The sequence below is a fragment of the Thamnophis elegans genome, chromosome 10 (genome assembly GCF_009769535.1).
Source record: "Thamnophis elegans isolate rThaEle1 chromosome 10, rThaEle1.pri, whole genome shotgun sequence".
Lineage (NCBI taxonomy): Eukaryota > Metazoa > Chordata > Lepidosauria > Squamata > Colubridae > Thamnophis > Thamnophis elegans.
The window spans coordinates 17215954-17232030 of NC_045550.1; the positions used below are offsets into that span (position 1 = coordinate 17215954).

General features: G+C 34.5%; 1 protein-coding gene across 1 annotated transcript in view; it reads right to left on the reverse strand.

Annotated features, from left to right (window-relative positions):
- Positions 1–15481, reverse strand: part of RBM20 (RNA binding motif protein 20) — a 115224-nt gene extending 99743 nt beyond the window's left edge. Inside the window, exon 1 of the mRNA XM_032225965.1 lies at positions 15160–15481. Within this exon, the coding sequence (XP_032081856.1) occupies positions 15160–15299 (140 nt within the window). The 5' untranslated portion in view covers positions 15300–15481. The remainder of the gene's footprint in view (positions 1–15159) is intronic.
- Positions 15482–16077: the final 596 nt, after the last annotated feature.

A 16077-nucleotide genomic window follows, 5' to 3' on the forward strand; every position in this document is an offset into this window, starting at 1 on the left:
AGAAATACATCCTATAGGGCAACTGAGTTTTTTGAAACTGAGCCTCTGAGGCAACCAAGAGGCGGAGCTACAATCAATTTTAAAGCTCAGTTCCTTGGGCAGCAAGCTGAAGTTAACCCGTGCTTGGACACCCCAAGCAGCGCCTAGAAGAATATGACAGAGACAGAACAAGAACTCAAAAAGAAGCCTCATATTCTGGAAGCATGTTGGCAAAAGCTGAGTTCATGGGCAAAGCCTGCCAACTGAATGCTTGCCCTAACATATTTGAGTAAGATGATTAGGAGATTTCTAGATACATAATATTTCCATTTCTGATAGTTATTTTTCCAAGAGTAGGTATATGCAGAACTGTAAAGGACTGAACTGAAAAGTGACTGAAACTTGTTATTACACAACTAAGACCTTTTATGTATATATTTCCTCTTTCCTAGCCATCCATATACATAGCCTTAAAGGTATTTTTTATCTTTAACAACAAAAACCAGGCTTTGTTCTTCTACCTCATGCCTAGATAACATACAAATTAGTATGTGAAAAATATATATTAATTTGTGGGTACTGTGGGTATCTGTACTCCAATTTTTTAATATTCTTCTCCTCAATCGTCAAGAAATAGAATTGTAATTTATATTATAGGAATTCCAAAAGAATATTCAGCTCCTGGGGAGATTCAGATTCAGATAGAAAAACACTAACACTATACATTCTTTTGTTATCTAGAAAACAGCACTTTATCGTCACAAAGTGGCTATTATTTTTAAAAAGCCAAAAAGTCTCTGCCTTAAGTAACTGAAAGATTAACTGGCATTTACAGTGTAAGTAATCCAGCTACTCAGAATTCTGTAACTTTATGCTATTCCATTTTATAAATCTTGTGAGAAAAAGCTCTGGGAGAGCTTTGTTTTTAATTAAAGTCAGTGCCAATTTCTTGATAGCAACCAAGTTAAAAAATTGTGCCTAACAATCACTCTATCAATCAATATTAGAATTATAGGGTCTCAGTAGGACTCTACAATTTATTTTTTTAAAACATCAAAATTGTAGGTTTTTAGGTCTGCTATGAATGTAATTCTATGGCCCTCAATTTTCTCTTCAATTTTCAAAACAATATTGATTGAAAGCTTGCAATTGCTGGTTTTTGTATCCTGATTGGTCTTTTGGGATTTGTAATTTTATATACAAATATATTTTATATATAAGTGTATATACAGTATACACACTTAGTTCTTCATATATATGAAATTATATACATTTGATCATATACATAGTTCATATAAAAGTGCAGCATACAATAGTTCAAAGCTCAAGGAAAAATATTTTCAAAAAATTAATAAAATGGTCACATCTTTTATACTAGAAAGACTGAATCCAGCAAGGTTTTTTAACATATAGCAAAATGCTTAATTATGTCATATCTTTTTTTTGTATTTATTTTTTATTTATTGATATGATAGCTTTATTGATTAGCCTATAGGCCATATCAAAGCATAAGATTCAAACCCATATCGCCAATAAAATCTTATACAAACAATTTAAAATAAGAGTAAGGTAAAATACAATAGTTATAGGTTAAGATACAATATAATTTAATATAGAAAATAGAATAAAATGACATGAAATTATATTTCGGTGTCACCCTTACAATCTACCCGAATTAGTCCCATACATGGAGATCTCAGCTGAACCATTTTGTTTAAGTACTGTGCTATGTTAAATGTTATTTTCAGGTTCTGGTCGCACATAAAGTAAGTTGTTTTGATATGGGGATCCTAATGGGTCATTTGTTTGGTATATGGACCAAGGTACCTGTCTCTCACCCCCTTATACAAACAACAATCAAATAGGATGTGAGTCGAGTCTTCTACCTTTGCCGCTCCGAAATGCAGGGACACTCAGTGTAGGGCAGTGGTAGTCAACCTTTTTCTACCTACCGCCCACTAATGGATCTTTCTTGATGGAAAAATTTCCTTACCGCCCACCAGTTTTTGCGCAAGTGCGGAACATGAGCATATTTCTTTTTTCCAGACATGGCTTCTAAATTTGTTTCACAATTTAACAACTACTTTTACTCTTACGTTTTGATTTGCACTCCACACAGTGCTTTTTCCCCTCCTCTTTTCCCTTTTATTACAAACACCAAAAGCAATGCTGTATTAGGTGCCAATTTTTATTAAGTGTCACCATCAAAACAAAATTCCTTTTCCTGCCTTCTTCTTCTTTACCTTTCTTATAGTATTTCACTATATCAAGGATCTCTTTTTCCCTTTTTTATTTTCTCCTTCTTCTTCCTTTACTTATTTCTTTCTTTTATTTTATAAGATAACAAAACTTAATTTATGAGCCAGACTAAACACTGCTTACTCTCCTCCTTTATTTTATCCCCTTTTCTCCATTTTTCTTCCCTTTTTTGTTATTTTTTTATCTTTTCCTTTTTATCTCTTTTTTTTTTACCTTTCTTAGGGCAATGTACAAAAGTAAGGCTGAGCTAGTTAGCCCACTTATTATTATTAGTCAACAATTCTCTCCTACCTATAACTTTTCTTTCTCCTATTTTGCAACTGCTCTGTTGGGCTTCTGCCTGTCTCTGCTATCCACTCCTCCCCTTCCCACGTGTTTGCTTCTCCTATTTTGCAACTGCTCTGTTCGGCTTCTGGCTGTCCCCTCCCCCCTTTCCCCTTCCCACATGTTTGCTTCTCCTATTTTGCAACTGCTCTTTTCGGATTCCGGCTGTCCCTGCTATCCCCTCCTCCCTTCCCCTTCCCACGTGTTTGCTTCTCCTATTTTGCAACTGCTCTTTTCGGATTCTGGCTGTCTCTGCTATCCCCTCCTCCCCTTCCCCTTCCCACGTGTTTGCTTCTCCTATTTTGCCACTGCACTCGCTCAAAAGGAGGTTTTAACCTCCGAAGTCCCTACCGCCCACTTGGATTCCTGAAACGCCCACTAGTGGGCGGTAGAGACCAGATTGACAACCCATGGTGTAGGGTATAGAATGGAATCTCCCATATCTGATCATTGTGTCAAGCTGTTCAAATATCACTCACATAAATATCTCCCTAAGATGTTTTGGCAGTTATAACTTCAAATAGCTGTCTATTTGAAAAGTATGTTTCTATTTGCTCAGCCATTTCAGGTTACTCACCTTAGTAAGAATAGCTATATCATTTTATGCTTCTATGTTCTTAATTCTTTGGGCAGCTCTTTTTTTGAATTGTTCTCCTGTTATGCAAGAGACAGGAAGGCCATAGCTTCTTACAAAATTTGTTAGTTTGGTGATCCAGGAGATTTGTGATTGTAGTTTTATTTGCTCTAGTAGACCTAACTTGGGGAGTCTATCAGTCTCCATTTCATTGACTTTGCACCAATAGCTATATGCTCTAATTTTGGATAGTGCATGAATTTTATGAATTCCCAATTCAACTGTAACTGCTGCAGCAGCTGTTCTTGAATCTACACACCCAAAATACGTCTCAAATTCTGGGGTTGTGTTTGTTCTGTGGTTGAGTATAGACCCCAAACCTCTATTCCATATAAGAGCATAGGGATAACCTGAGCTTTATATACTTTAATTAATGGGACTAGGGACCCATGTCTCATATGAATGATTTTATAACTGACTATAAATCCCTCTGAACCTTTTCTCTATAAGTGTTCTATTCTCAAACATTTTGTTCTATTAACTGACAACGGATTATTCACTCTTCTAAATTACTAAAATATTGTTAAATAGAGATAAAAAATTCTGCAATATATTAGAAAATACTAGAAAGTGAAACCAAGTAAAAATACTTCTGAAATCTGAAGACTGAAAGTGTAACTGCATGCTTTCCTGTAATAGTCCCTGTACTTTAACTCTCTGTCATAAAATATATAATTTGGAGCCAATTGTGATGCTTTCGCAAAAGAGATAATTGGAAGAAAATCATCTTCTATCCATCTCCCTCTATTGGTTCATTCTAGATCCAAGCCAAGCTGAGCTCTTCTAAAAAGCTCCTTTTATTTAAAGAAAGAGTTGTGCAAAAAGCATGCCTTGAATTAACATTAATGCATGTGCAGTTAATTATTGGTGCAAATATCAAATTAACTAAGCCCCATCTCTGATCAGTTGTCTCCTTCCACATTCTTCAAACTCACCAGCTGCAAATTGTCATATTACTGCAAAGATATTAGATGGCCTAGTCAAATGAAAACATGTTAGTATGTCCATCTCTTAAATTTACACTTTAAATTCAGCAATATGAGAATGTCTTGAATAACCAGATAATTGAATTATAGAACCCTAAAGAAAGATGTCATGTTCACATGCTAAATGAATTAAAAATAGAATGGAAGAACTGTCTGACTTCACTCTTTAATTTTAGCTGGATGATGAACTGGCTTTAAATATTGAAAGGCACAGCAGGTTTTTTTTCCTCCCAGCAAAAAGTGCTTATCTTATGTTTATTAAAGAAATACAGCATATTCTATTAATAAGTCCTGTATACATAGTTAAATGTTATTCCCTGTATAACTGAACATGGTTTTCTTTTGTACTTTGGAGCAAATGTAGTTACAGAATTTTCCAAAATCACAAAACTATTTAAACATTTATTATTATCTTGAAAATGCTTTTTTCAGTTTTTAAATATATATCAGCAAATTAAAGTCCAAAAATATCTGAACATATATGTCTTATATTTAAAAAATATTTGTATTACTTATTTTTAATATCTAACAGCAAAGAGATGACACTGGGTAATATATTTTGGGTTATCAATCTTAAAAGACAGCATGCAATGAAATGGTTACATCTGTTTATAACATCCACATTTTTAATTTCATTTTCCACATGAGTTGATTGTATTCAAATCTGAATTTAGGTTTAAGCTGCCTCAATTAACAGGGAGCTAGAAAAGGGATAGAAAAAACATAAAACAATATTTCTTTTTCTGTTCATCATACTTAAACAGAGTCTAGTCAGAAGCATATAAATATATTTCTATAGAAGAGGTTACACAAATCTACAGTGCCATTTAGAACCGGTTCCAGCTCCCTCCCCCCCTGTCCGCATATCATCAAAATGAAGAGCGAGAGGAGGAATTCTGGGAGTTGAAGTCCACAAGTCTTAAAGCTGTCAAGTTTGAACACCCCTTGGGTTTTTTTTTCTAAAGGGTTAGGGGTGCAAGGGCCTTGTAACTTGACAACTTTAAGACTTGCATGCTTCAAATGCCACAGTTTCTGAGCCAACATTTTGGTTTTACGCAAGAGCGTTTTTAAGTGAGTTTCACCACATTTTACAAGTTGGCCACGACCACCAGTCACATGGCTGACAAGCCAGTCCCACCCAGTCACATGGCCAGCAAGCCACTGCCACCCAGTCGCATGGTTGACAAGCCACTCCCACAAAGCAGGCCATATCTACAGAAGAGGTTCTAAAAAAATTTGAAACCCACCACTGATCTGATATAACCTTAAGTTAATACTGACAGGAGAAGAATAGCTATTGCAGAATACAATCAGGAACCCGGAACCTGGGTTCTTAACCAATAGTTGAAGTTATTCATTGAAAAGGGTAATATTGTTAGTAAGTAAGCAGTAGCAGACACATTAAATGTTACTTCACCATATCATCAATAGAAAAAGCATTTGACATTGACACCAATTCTATTAAAAGTACTGTTGCTTCCAAAATGTCTGTCATAGTTTACCCTGAATGGATGGGTTGTCATAGATGTGACTAAGAAATGATATTGATGAAAAAGTTGGGATAAAAAAAGAATATGTGAGCAGATAATTTTTTACAGCAGCACAAATTTCCTAGACTAGGAAAAACTCTCTGGCCAATAATTACGGGAAAAAGAATAATGTAATTGAAAATCCATGTCATGATATGAAGGGAGGTAGCAATTCTAATCCCTTGAAAGAAAGAAATCTTCTTTGGGGATTGGATTATTTCTGAACTGATGACGAACTGTCAACAGAACAAGATCAGACTACTTCATGAAAAAAATGGAATATTTAGAGAAATACCAGAACATTATGTAAGCAAACAACACAGTAAAAGACAAACCTGGTAGAAACTCTCAAGACTTCAGATAATAGCTCTTTAATTTTTACTAAAGACTATGAGCAACCCCCTTCAAGAATCCTTAATTCTTGAATTAAAGATTCTTAATAAACTCTCCCAATATTCACTTAATCATTGAGTTGTTTTGCTAATATACAGAAAGAGATTTGTATATTCCCAGCTTAACAAACAGAATGCCAGATATAGCAAACAGAGGCTACACTGATCTTAAGTTGGGAACATACAAGTCTTTCTTATCATTCGGAGCCCCTGAAACATTTTTAGGATTATTTTTCTATTTGTTTAGTTATTTAGGTATTCCATATGGAAATTAGATATTGCAAACTAATATTGTCAGATATATTTAAATTTGCTAAATTGTAAAAAAAAATAGCTACATGGTCATCACCAAAACCAGACTTAAAAATTGAGACATAATGAACCGAGATTAAGACTGTATAGAAACTGTTTGAAGAATTAAACAAAACATTAATCTGTAGGTGGTAATCCTGAGTACTTTCTCTGTAATAATAACAAAGGTCTGGCAGAATTGTCCTCCTATCATTTCTCACAACAACAGCTGCAACAACAATAGAAAGGAAGCAAGGAACAAAAGTAAATGAAAAGAATGCTTTAAAGCTGTTCCTACTACCTTGAAAGTCTATCACCATTCAAATTTATATATGCCATTTCATTTTTAAAAGCACCCCACTTCCCCATCCATAGACAGAGATTGATGTTGCTAAAAATCAAGAGACAGTTTTGGTAACGTACTATTATAGTAAAAGCAGGTTACTGGCTTCCTGAACTCAAAGAAGGGTTTAAACATTTAGAATGTTTTTTCTCAACAATAGCTGCATAGCAAAATTCTTAAGATACTTAAAAATCTGCTTATCATGGAAGAAATAGGAGTGGGAGTATTGTTGTTTTTAAAAAGGAATAGCCATTGAATAAGCACAAACAGTAGCATAAATAGCTCCTAGAATACCAACTGAAGGCAGGCATGTTCTTAATTATGTCATTTCCCCCATATAAGTATATTATTATATATTCTATTATTAAACTAAATTGTATTTTTATTTTCTTTTAGCCCTAACAAAATCCTAAACAAACAAACACAATAATTTGAATTAGTGTTTAAAAATTCAATAATTTGAATCTGCTTTAACTTTTAGTGTTCAGATTTATAAGTAAAAGGAACTGAAGGGAAATATGTTTTGGATAGGAGTTGGATCTCACTATCTTACAGCTGGATGGGCCGCATGAAGCTTAAGGATTTTATGCACTCACCAAGCCCCTTTTATATAAGCCTGTCCCTTCAACTCTACTTAACAGAAAATTGATGGTCTTTTTCGGCTATTTGGAGACAACAAATAGTAAAACAAAACATGCCTAACCTAAAATAGGAATTTAACAAAATGAAGGTAACCCCTAATTTCCCACCCTCAATCAAATCCCTCTTCAGAAAATCCTCATTGTTACATTGAATAATGACACTGTCAGCCTCTGCTTTGCTGCTGCTTCGGCTGCCATTGTAACGGGGAGGGGGGGCATGGTATTTGGGAGGGGAATCATGATGTGCTGGAGGAAGATTCTAGACGCTGACCTGACCATCTTACTGCGCATGTGGAGGAAGGGAGTTTCCCGCCAAGGTTAACTGTCCGGCATTCCATCCTTGTGATGTCTTTTGAAGTTATCTCATTATAATTGGACTATGGACTGGGGTGTCAAAGGGAGGGGATTGAATTATACATGATATTCTTTGCTTTCGCGCCTAATTAACCAGATTCAGCTTAGCTTTGCTACTGTTCGCTTATAATTAGTAAAAGTACAATTGATTTCAAACAAATGGAGTTGAGTGGTTTCTTTCCTGATTATTAAATGAAGGCGCATCTGACAGACACTTTAGCTGCTAAAAATATTAACCACCTTTGTTTTATAGTATGTAGCATCATCTGGTTGTTCATATAGCAATTGCATCTGAAAGATTACAAGAATACTAGTTTTATTAAAATGCAAATATTCATAAACAATGAGGAGCAACACATCTTAGTTTGAATCAACTGTATCTTAAAAATTAACAATTGATTGGAATACAATTGACTTAAGTGCCCATTGAATATGACAATCCAATTTACTAATCCAATTACTAACCAAAGCAACTAATTATGGTGTTTGCAGTGGGATAGGGAGGTTGGAAATAATGATGATGTATCAGGAGATTATGGAAATGACTTGACTCACATAATTGCATCAGATATTATGATGTAAATATATAAATCATATCAATTGTTCTATGACATCATGATTCGTACTGTTGTCATTTTGATATTATTACTGCTTGTAACAGACGCATATGAAAAGAAGAGGCTAGCAAAATGTAGAGTTGAAAAGTGACCATACATATTTATTATATCTGCACTATGCATTTGTCTCACTACTGTCTTTAAATATTACTAAATTCTATTTAATTGGTTTGTTGTATTATTTGAGTTATTTTTTATGCATAGCCAATACTGCATAAGTGATCATAATTTTTTTTTAATCCTCTTTTTCCAGCCTCAGTTAGTTTCAAATAAATTACCTTCTGTAGTTTAGACATACCTTCTGCTATGGGTGTGATGACCTTGCTTAAATTATTCTTCCAAGCAATAAAGCCATCAGTACAAACCAAACTACTTGTATATGAATCTTATAACAGCAATAGATTCTTTTGATTTTACACTACATTTTCTATAATTAAAGTTATCTTTAAAGTCACTAAATCACTTTCACTAAGAGGAAGTTAATGTTTCTCCTTCACATTTTGTATTTCATTTTCTTTTAATATCTCCATCGGTTTATTATAAAATAAATTATAAAAATGTTATTTTTAAAAAACAGCCTTGTAAGCAAACATATATTACTTCAAGTATATTATGATTGTAGTCTGGCATGATAAAATGAATAAATGTAACCAAAAGGAGAATGAATGAATGAATGAATGAATGAATGAATGAATGAATGAATGAATGAATGAATGAATGAATGAATGAATATAAAATGAGACTGAAAAATATAAAAATGTGCAAATCAATTCTAAACAAATTAAACTTTTCCATGGAATAGGAGGAGAATATATGTATTATTTATATAATGATCTTCTGTTTTTGGCATCCTCTTTGGGTGAGCTAGATAATATTGTAAAGGTTGAATTTTAAATCTAAATGACAACCAATTTTCCTTCCTTCTTTCTTTCATTTAATATATGATTTAAGATATCATCTTTCATGACTTTGTGTCTCATGGAATACAGAAATTGGTTTAAGGATTTATGAAACAGCTTTATTTTTACTTTGTGAGGGGATTTTGTGTTCAGATACAGCCAATAAAAGTTAATTCTCTTTGCCTAGAATGACAAGATTTCATGGTCCTGGGACCTGGGTGGATATAAAATTCACTGTTTAGATATTAATCAAAAGTATACTGGGGAGGGAAGTACCCAACAAAAGGAACTTACCATAAATCAGCTTACTGTAAGATTTTAAAAATTCATAAATTAGAAATACATTTTCCAAATTCATACATAGTTTATTATACCTGTATACAAATCAACAATATTCAATTTATTCTGATAAAAACCTGAATTAGAATTAAATGAACAAAGGATCAGCATCAATAAACAGTTCAGATCATTTTCCATAACCATAAATGCCTAATTTGTACCTAGCTTCTAATTTTATTTTTCCAGTCTTTAATGTTTCTTAACAATACAACAAACTGTTTATGTCTTGAAAACACCATAATAATATAGAAAGGGAGAAGGCATGAAAATACTAGTTAAGTATACTATTTTTTAAAAAGTCAAATAAATTTCTATTTTAATTTTAAATGGAACAGAAAGTCTTGGTATTCTTCCTACAGCTAGTGTTTTTCCTGTAGAATTTCTACTAGCCTTACAGAAGCAAGGATTGGGAAGTTTGCTTCTATTCTGTTGTTTAAAACCATAAAAGGAGAATTCATTAATGTAGAAATTAAATGTCTCTTTCTAAGAGAAATGTAAGAAGAGCATTGGATGGATGCCACTCTGCCTTTAGAAGAACACCTGGAACTGGAACTGATGAAGGAGAGAGGGGTTACTATGAGGGTAAAGGTTGTTTGGACGGTAAAATACTGTTCTGAAGGGTTCAGGCTTGAACCCTATTCCACCCTCCCCAGTAAATCATTCTGGCTGAATAGAGATGAACTGTGGTTGGGTTATAACTGGGAAACTTGATGGCTAAAGGAAATGGTGGGACATGGGGGGTTAAAGGGTATCTGAAAGTGTTTAGAGGCAAAAGAGAATGTTACAGTGATAATGAACAATAGGAGATATAGCAGAAGGCAAGGGCCACGCATCAGAACAGGAATAGACCACTATATAGTACTGAGATTATTTCTGGTCAATCCTCTTGATTACCCATTACAAATTCAGTATGAAAATAGTACATTCAGCCTTATCTTTTGGTGGTCTTTGATACTGTTAGCCATGATATCCTTTTGGACTAGTTTAGGGGACTGGGGAGGGACATCATTTTGTGGTGATTCTCCTTCCTCCAGGTCCAGGTCCAATTATTATTGAAAGAAGGTAGCAGTCAGGCCCTAAGCCCTTGCTTTGCATGATGCCTCATGACTTTTCTCTCCCCTTTCTGTTTTAATGTCTGCATGAAGCCACATTAAAGTATCAATAATATATCAATGATGCCCAGTTGTACACTTCTGTTCCCAGTTGTCCATTATTAAAAATATATTTACCAATGTAGTTTTATGAACATTCTGAAAGTTTACCAAAGTGAAAAAATGACCTAAATGAAATACTGTATCTAATTCAATAATGGTTTGTACAATTTGGGGAATATCTCAAGAGATTCCAAGACAAGAATTTTTTCTGAGGAATATAAAATGTTTCAATTTGGGATTTTATTGTATGCTATCCAGAGTCACTACATGTGAGATCAGCAGTCATATAAATTTGACAAATTATAAACAGGCAAACAAACAAACAAACAAACAAATATTTTATTTGATCTGTCAGTAAATTTGACATGTTAATCTAGATAGCACACAGAAACATTAAAAACTGAAAAAATAAAATTAGAAGCTAAGTGCAAATTAGGTATTTATGGTTATGGAAACTGATCTAAATTGTGATTTTGTTATGCTTGTATTTTTTCAGTGTGTTTATGTGTTATACCCGGTGGCAGGACTAAATTGAGATTAAAACTTTCAACTCTTCTTTAATTTCTTTAACTTGATGTACATAATGAACACTTGCATTTCTTATTGAAACAAAACGTGCTCATTCTAACAGGTGAAATGGGTGGCAAATGCATGTTTTTGGCACAAATCCCAATCATCTGGTGAACTGTTGACAAGAAGACAATCGATGATTTCCTCTTCCTAAGTAAACCAGTGCAGAGGTCTTTTCTCTTGAATTAAACGGATTCTACCAACATTTACCAAATATACTGCTACTAAAAGTTACTGCTCCCAAAATTTGTGGGATTTTGCAGGATGGTTATGTATAAATAATCTAAAGATTTCTTTCTGGAAACCATAGCATGGCCTATTACACAGATTTTCTCCCAAAACAAATATATTCTATGAAGAATATTAAGGAATTCTTAAAAATATCAAGAATAGTATCTCATATTTTGGACATGTTTTAATGAACAAAATAATTCAAGCACAAGCTGTAATCATATTACATAAGTATTAATGGCATTAAAATCACCAATTCATTTGATGCACTGATAAAAAATATTTCAGACAGATAAGCAATCAGACAACAGGATATATCGTAACCTTTATTGCCAAATCTTTGAACCAACTTTCCCCAACCTGACAGTCTTCTGAATTACTGGCTTCCCCACAATAGTGGGTGATAATGGAAACAGAATTTTAACTACATCTGTAAGTGGCTAGATTGTCTAATACAGCTCTCAGCTATCTTAAAAAAAATTCTGATAGATTATTGTGTTAAAGACTGCTAAGAGGTGTAGTAAAACTAATATGGACACATGGCTTCAATCTATCCCCATCCCAACAAAAAGACCATCAACCAATATCATTTCATATGGTTCTAGGCTAGTCACAGGTGAGTCATGTTTTTCTGACAAGACACCTTTGGTTTAAATACTATTTTTGATCATTTAAGACTAGATGATGATGAAATAAAGTATAGAAGAGGAGCAGCTATTTTATATCCTATCCTCCAAAAAATATTCACATTATATATAAAAAAATATATCAAAATAAAATCACATTATAAGTTACAATGCTAGATATTTAAATTAAAAATTTGAACACACCTGAAAGTTTGAAGAGAGAGGAAACCCTACATTGTCTATTAAAATGTCTTTAATAGTTACCAAAGAAACTTTTTTCTGCTAAATACTTATTATTAAAAAGCTCTTTCGTTGTAACCAATTTCGTTGTATTTAAGTACAATGACAATAAAGAAAGATTATTATTATACTTTCATTCACCATTAGACAGTTGCTTGAAACCAAGACAGCCAAATGTATACTCTAAAGAAACTACAATACTAAATTAGCTTGTTTGAAATTTTATCAGAAACTTTTAGATAAAAGTTTATTTATGTTTATTTTAGCAAGAAAGGCTGATTAACACTTTCAACATTAGGGACATCATTTCAGTAAAAATGTACTGATACTAGCCCTCACTAAAATAAAATAAATTTTCTTATGACTTTTCTTACCAAGTCAAGAATAATTACAGACACATAAAAATATTTTTTGCAAATATATTTTTACAAAACCTTTAAGGCATCCACAGAAACGAAGAACTGATCAGTGTAACAAGACCATTAACACAATATATTCCAGTCAGAGTAGCTGTGAGCAATTTACCTTCTCTCTCTCAAGAAACATTAAGCAGAACAACCATAGCAAAATACTGACAGAATGCCCCTTATACGTCAGATCAGGATTTAATGAATTCCTCACTATTTCTACCACTGAATAGATCCAATGGTTACCACCTATCTATATAACTATATAATTTCTGTCAATGTAGTCACAAAAGTAGGAAAACACCATGAACCTCGTAATAATTTTAAAATACATTCTTCATAATTAATTTTTCACATAAAAATTAAAAATCTATATGTTAACCACCTTTTGTTTTTTTACTAAAACATTCAAATCATGATCAAAAGCACAACATATGGCTAGTGGTTTTCTGTTGTGAAGTTAGGTATTAGGTGCACTAATTACAGTATGTCACCATGTAGAGATTAAATTATGCAGTACAGTTACAAATATAGTGATCATATTCCACCAGCCAGACAAAAGTTCTGACATTTGCTATTTTACACCATGCCACTATGATAGAGAATGGCTGCCCACTTTTTTTCTTCAATTTTTGAAGGCTGGCACTAATTTTTAATTTGTGTATTTCACCAGCAGAAATTTCTCATAAATACACTACTTTATAATTTATCCTTGATTTAGATGATACAGGCTATATTTACTAAGGAGAAAGTGATTCTAAAGAGTGGTTTTAAAAAAACAAGCAACAAGCAACTTCTCATAACATGTAGAACTAACTCAAAATAATGATATATAACTTCATCAGTGTTTTTCATTGTATGACCACAACAAAAACTGATGAATAACTGATTTTTAAAAATCTATTCATTATCTTGAGGGGCAAATTCAACCTTCTCCATGAATCTAACAGTACCTGAATGAAATTTATTACCATGGATACAGATTTCAATGTTGGCCACATATCAATGAAGAAAATATTCACTTTGTCATTCTTATTAATTTTCTCTCTTTTTTATTTTAGCAAAAAAAAACCAACCAAATCAAATTCTTGCCTACATTCCAAAATAGAAATTTAGCATCTACTGCTTTCAAACTCCTCTGAATATTAAGGAATATGAAATTATACTCATTCTTTCTCATTTTCACCATGGAATGAAAAGGGACCCGCTTTTTTTAAAACAATATTTTCCAATTGCAAAAAACTTAAAACATTTCAGGTTCACTTCAGGTTCAACTTCGATCAATGTTTAATAACAACATAGCAAAATAAGAATCTTTCGCTTTGTTAAGGCATAATGGTTTTCTTTTTTTTCAATAAATTCATTAAGTTTTTTCCTACAGTAGAAACTAAAAGGATTTTTTCCTACAGTAGAAACTAAAAGGATTTTTTCCTACAGTAGAAACTAAAAGGATTTTTTTTTAGGTAAAAGCAAACTGAGGAGAGTGTAGAAATTGCAGGTAACTGGTAAAATAATTTAATATTAGAATTACTGACCAAACTGTAATATATTTTATTCTAACGCTATAACCAGATGACAAATATTCACAGAAATTCAACGATATCTTTTACAAATACTCTAAATACATATACACAGACATGTGTATCTTTTCCTATACTATAGACAGGAAAATCGATAGGAAAATCGAAACTCTCCGATTTTCGTAGATAGATATCCTTATTAGCGCTGTAACCGCTACAAAGCCTTTAATCAAGTGCATTTTCTTATATGACATGTTATTTGACATGTTTGCGCTTCCGTTACGTTGGACAATATGAACCACTACACTCGAGCAGCTCGGGCCCAAAAAACGGGACCAGTAAAAATAAACGCTTAAATGAGTAAACTAAGGGGGCTTAGTACCTAAGCACTGGAAGGTCGTAAAGTCTGCATTTGTATGATCTCCTTGATTTTTATGTATTTATTTATTTTTAATTTTGGTTACTTGACAAGTCAGCAAATGGAAAGAGAAACAATACGCAACGTGATCTTACGGAAGAAGGAAAAGTTCCATTTCTCCCCCTCCCCAATCCGAACGACTTTTCGGACAGTGACAAGCGGCCACATTTCTGGCTTTGGCAACCCCGTTTAACACGTGGCCGTGAGAAACCACACCACGGAGGGGCAAAGGGGCAGCCCGCCCAAACTCCCGGAGCTATTCGACACCAAGGCCAAAAGGTTCCCCGTCGCTCTTATTGCCTCTGCCCGGAAAGGGAGACGGCGCAGCGGCAAGAAAGGTCAGACGACCGTTAGCCTCCCTCGCTCTTTTCCTCCCCCTCCCGCTCCACGCGCGGACACCTCTTACTTTTGCACGAGTTGGGGCAGGCCGGGCGTCTGAGGCATCCCCCTAACTGGACCGCCACCGGCAGTCGCCGGAAAATGAGCCGAGCTTCGGGCATCTCTCTCTGATTGCTCGGAGCCACTGGGGTCCGGGGCCTCATTCATGACTACCCTGGGACCATTCAGCAGATGCAGGTTCGGTCGGCGATACCCGAATCTCCCTCGGATACAACCAAACCGGGGGGCGGGGCGGGGGGAGACAGCAGCGCCACACAAGAGCCTGGCTGAAGAGCGCGTCTCTCAGGAACCCGGAGCAAATGCCACTGGCGCTCGCCCGCCCGCCCGCCTGAAAGGTATCTCTGCTGAGGAGACCGGGGGACTCTGGGGAAAGGCATTTATGGCGACGCCGGGGACAGCGGAGCCAATGGAAGGAGGAGATGCCACCTCCCCTACCAAGAAATTTTTGGAGACTCGGTCATTTCGGGCCGTATTTTGATTGGGCAAGCCCAGGTTGGAAGGAGACGATGGGAACCCGTACTATGTGTTGCTTAAATACTGTGTCACTGAGGCTGGGGATAAGGGTCTTCCCCCAAGTTTAAGGTGACCAGATGTTAACATTGGTAAAGAGGGACACCATTGACCGGGACGGGGGCGGGGGGTTTGATTAATTAAAAAAATTAATTTTCAGCCCCATTCCAAGAACCTTCCTGTAAATAGTCATAAAATATAATTATATGAAATAAATGCAGTCTTATTCAAGGATATAAATTATTGGCTATTTTTTAAAAATTAAATGTAATATAGGCAGTCCTCAATATACAACAGTTCATTTAGTGACAGTTCAAAGTTATAACGGCACAGAAAAAGGACTTCTACTGTTTTTCACACTTATGACCATTGCAGCATCCCCATGGTCATGAGATTTACATTTGGATGCTTGGCA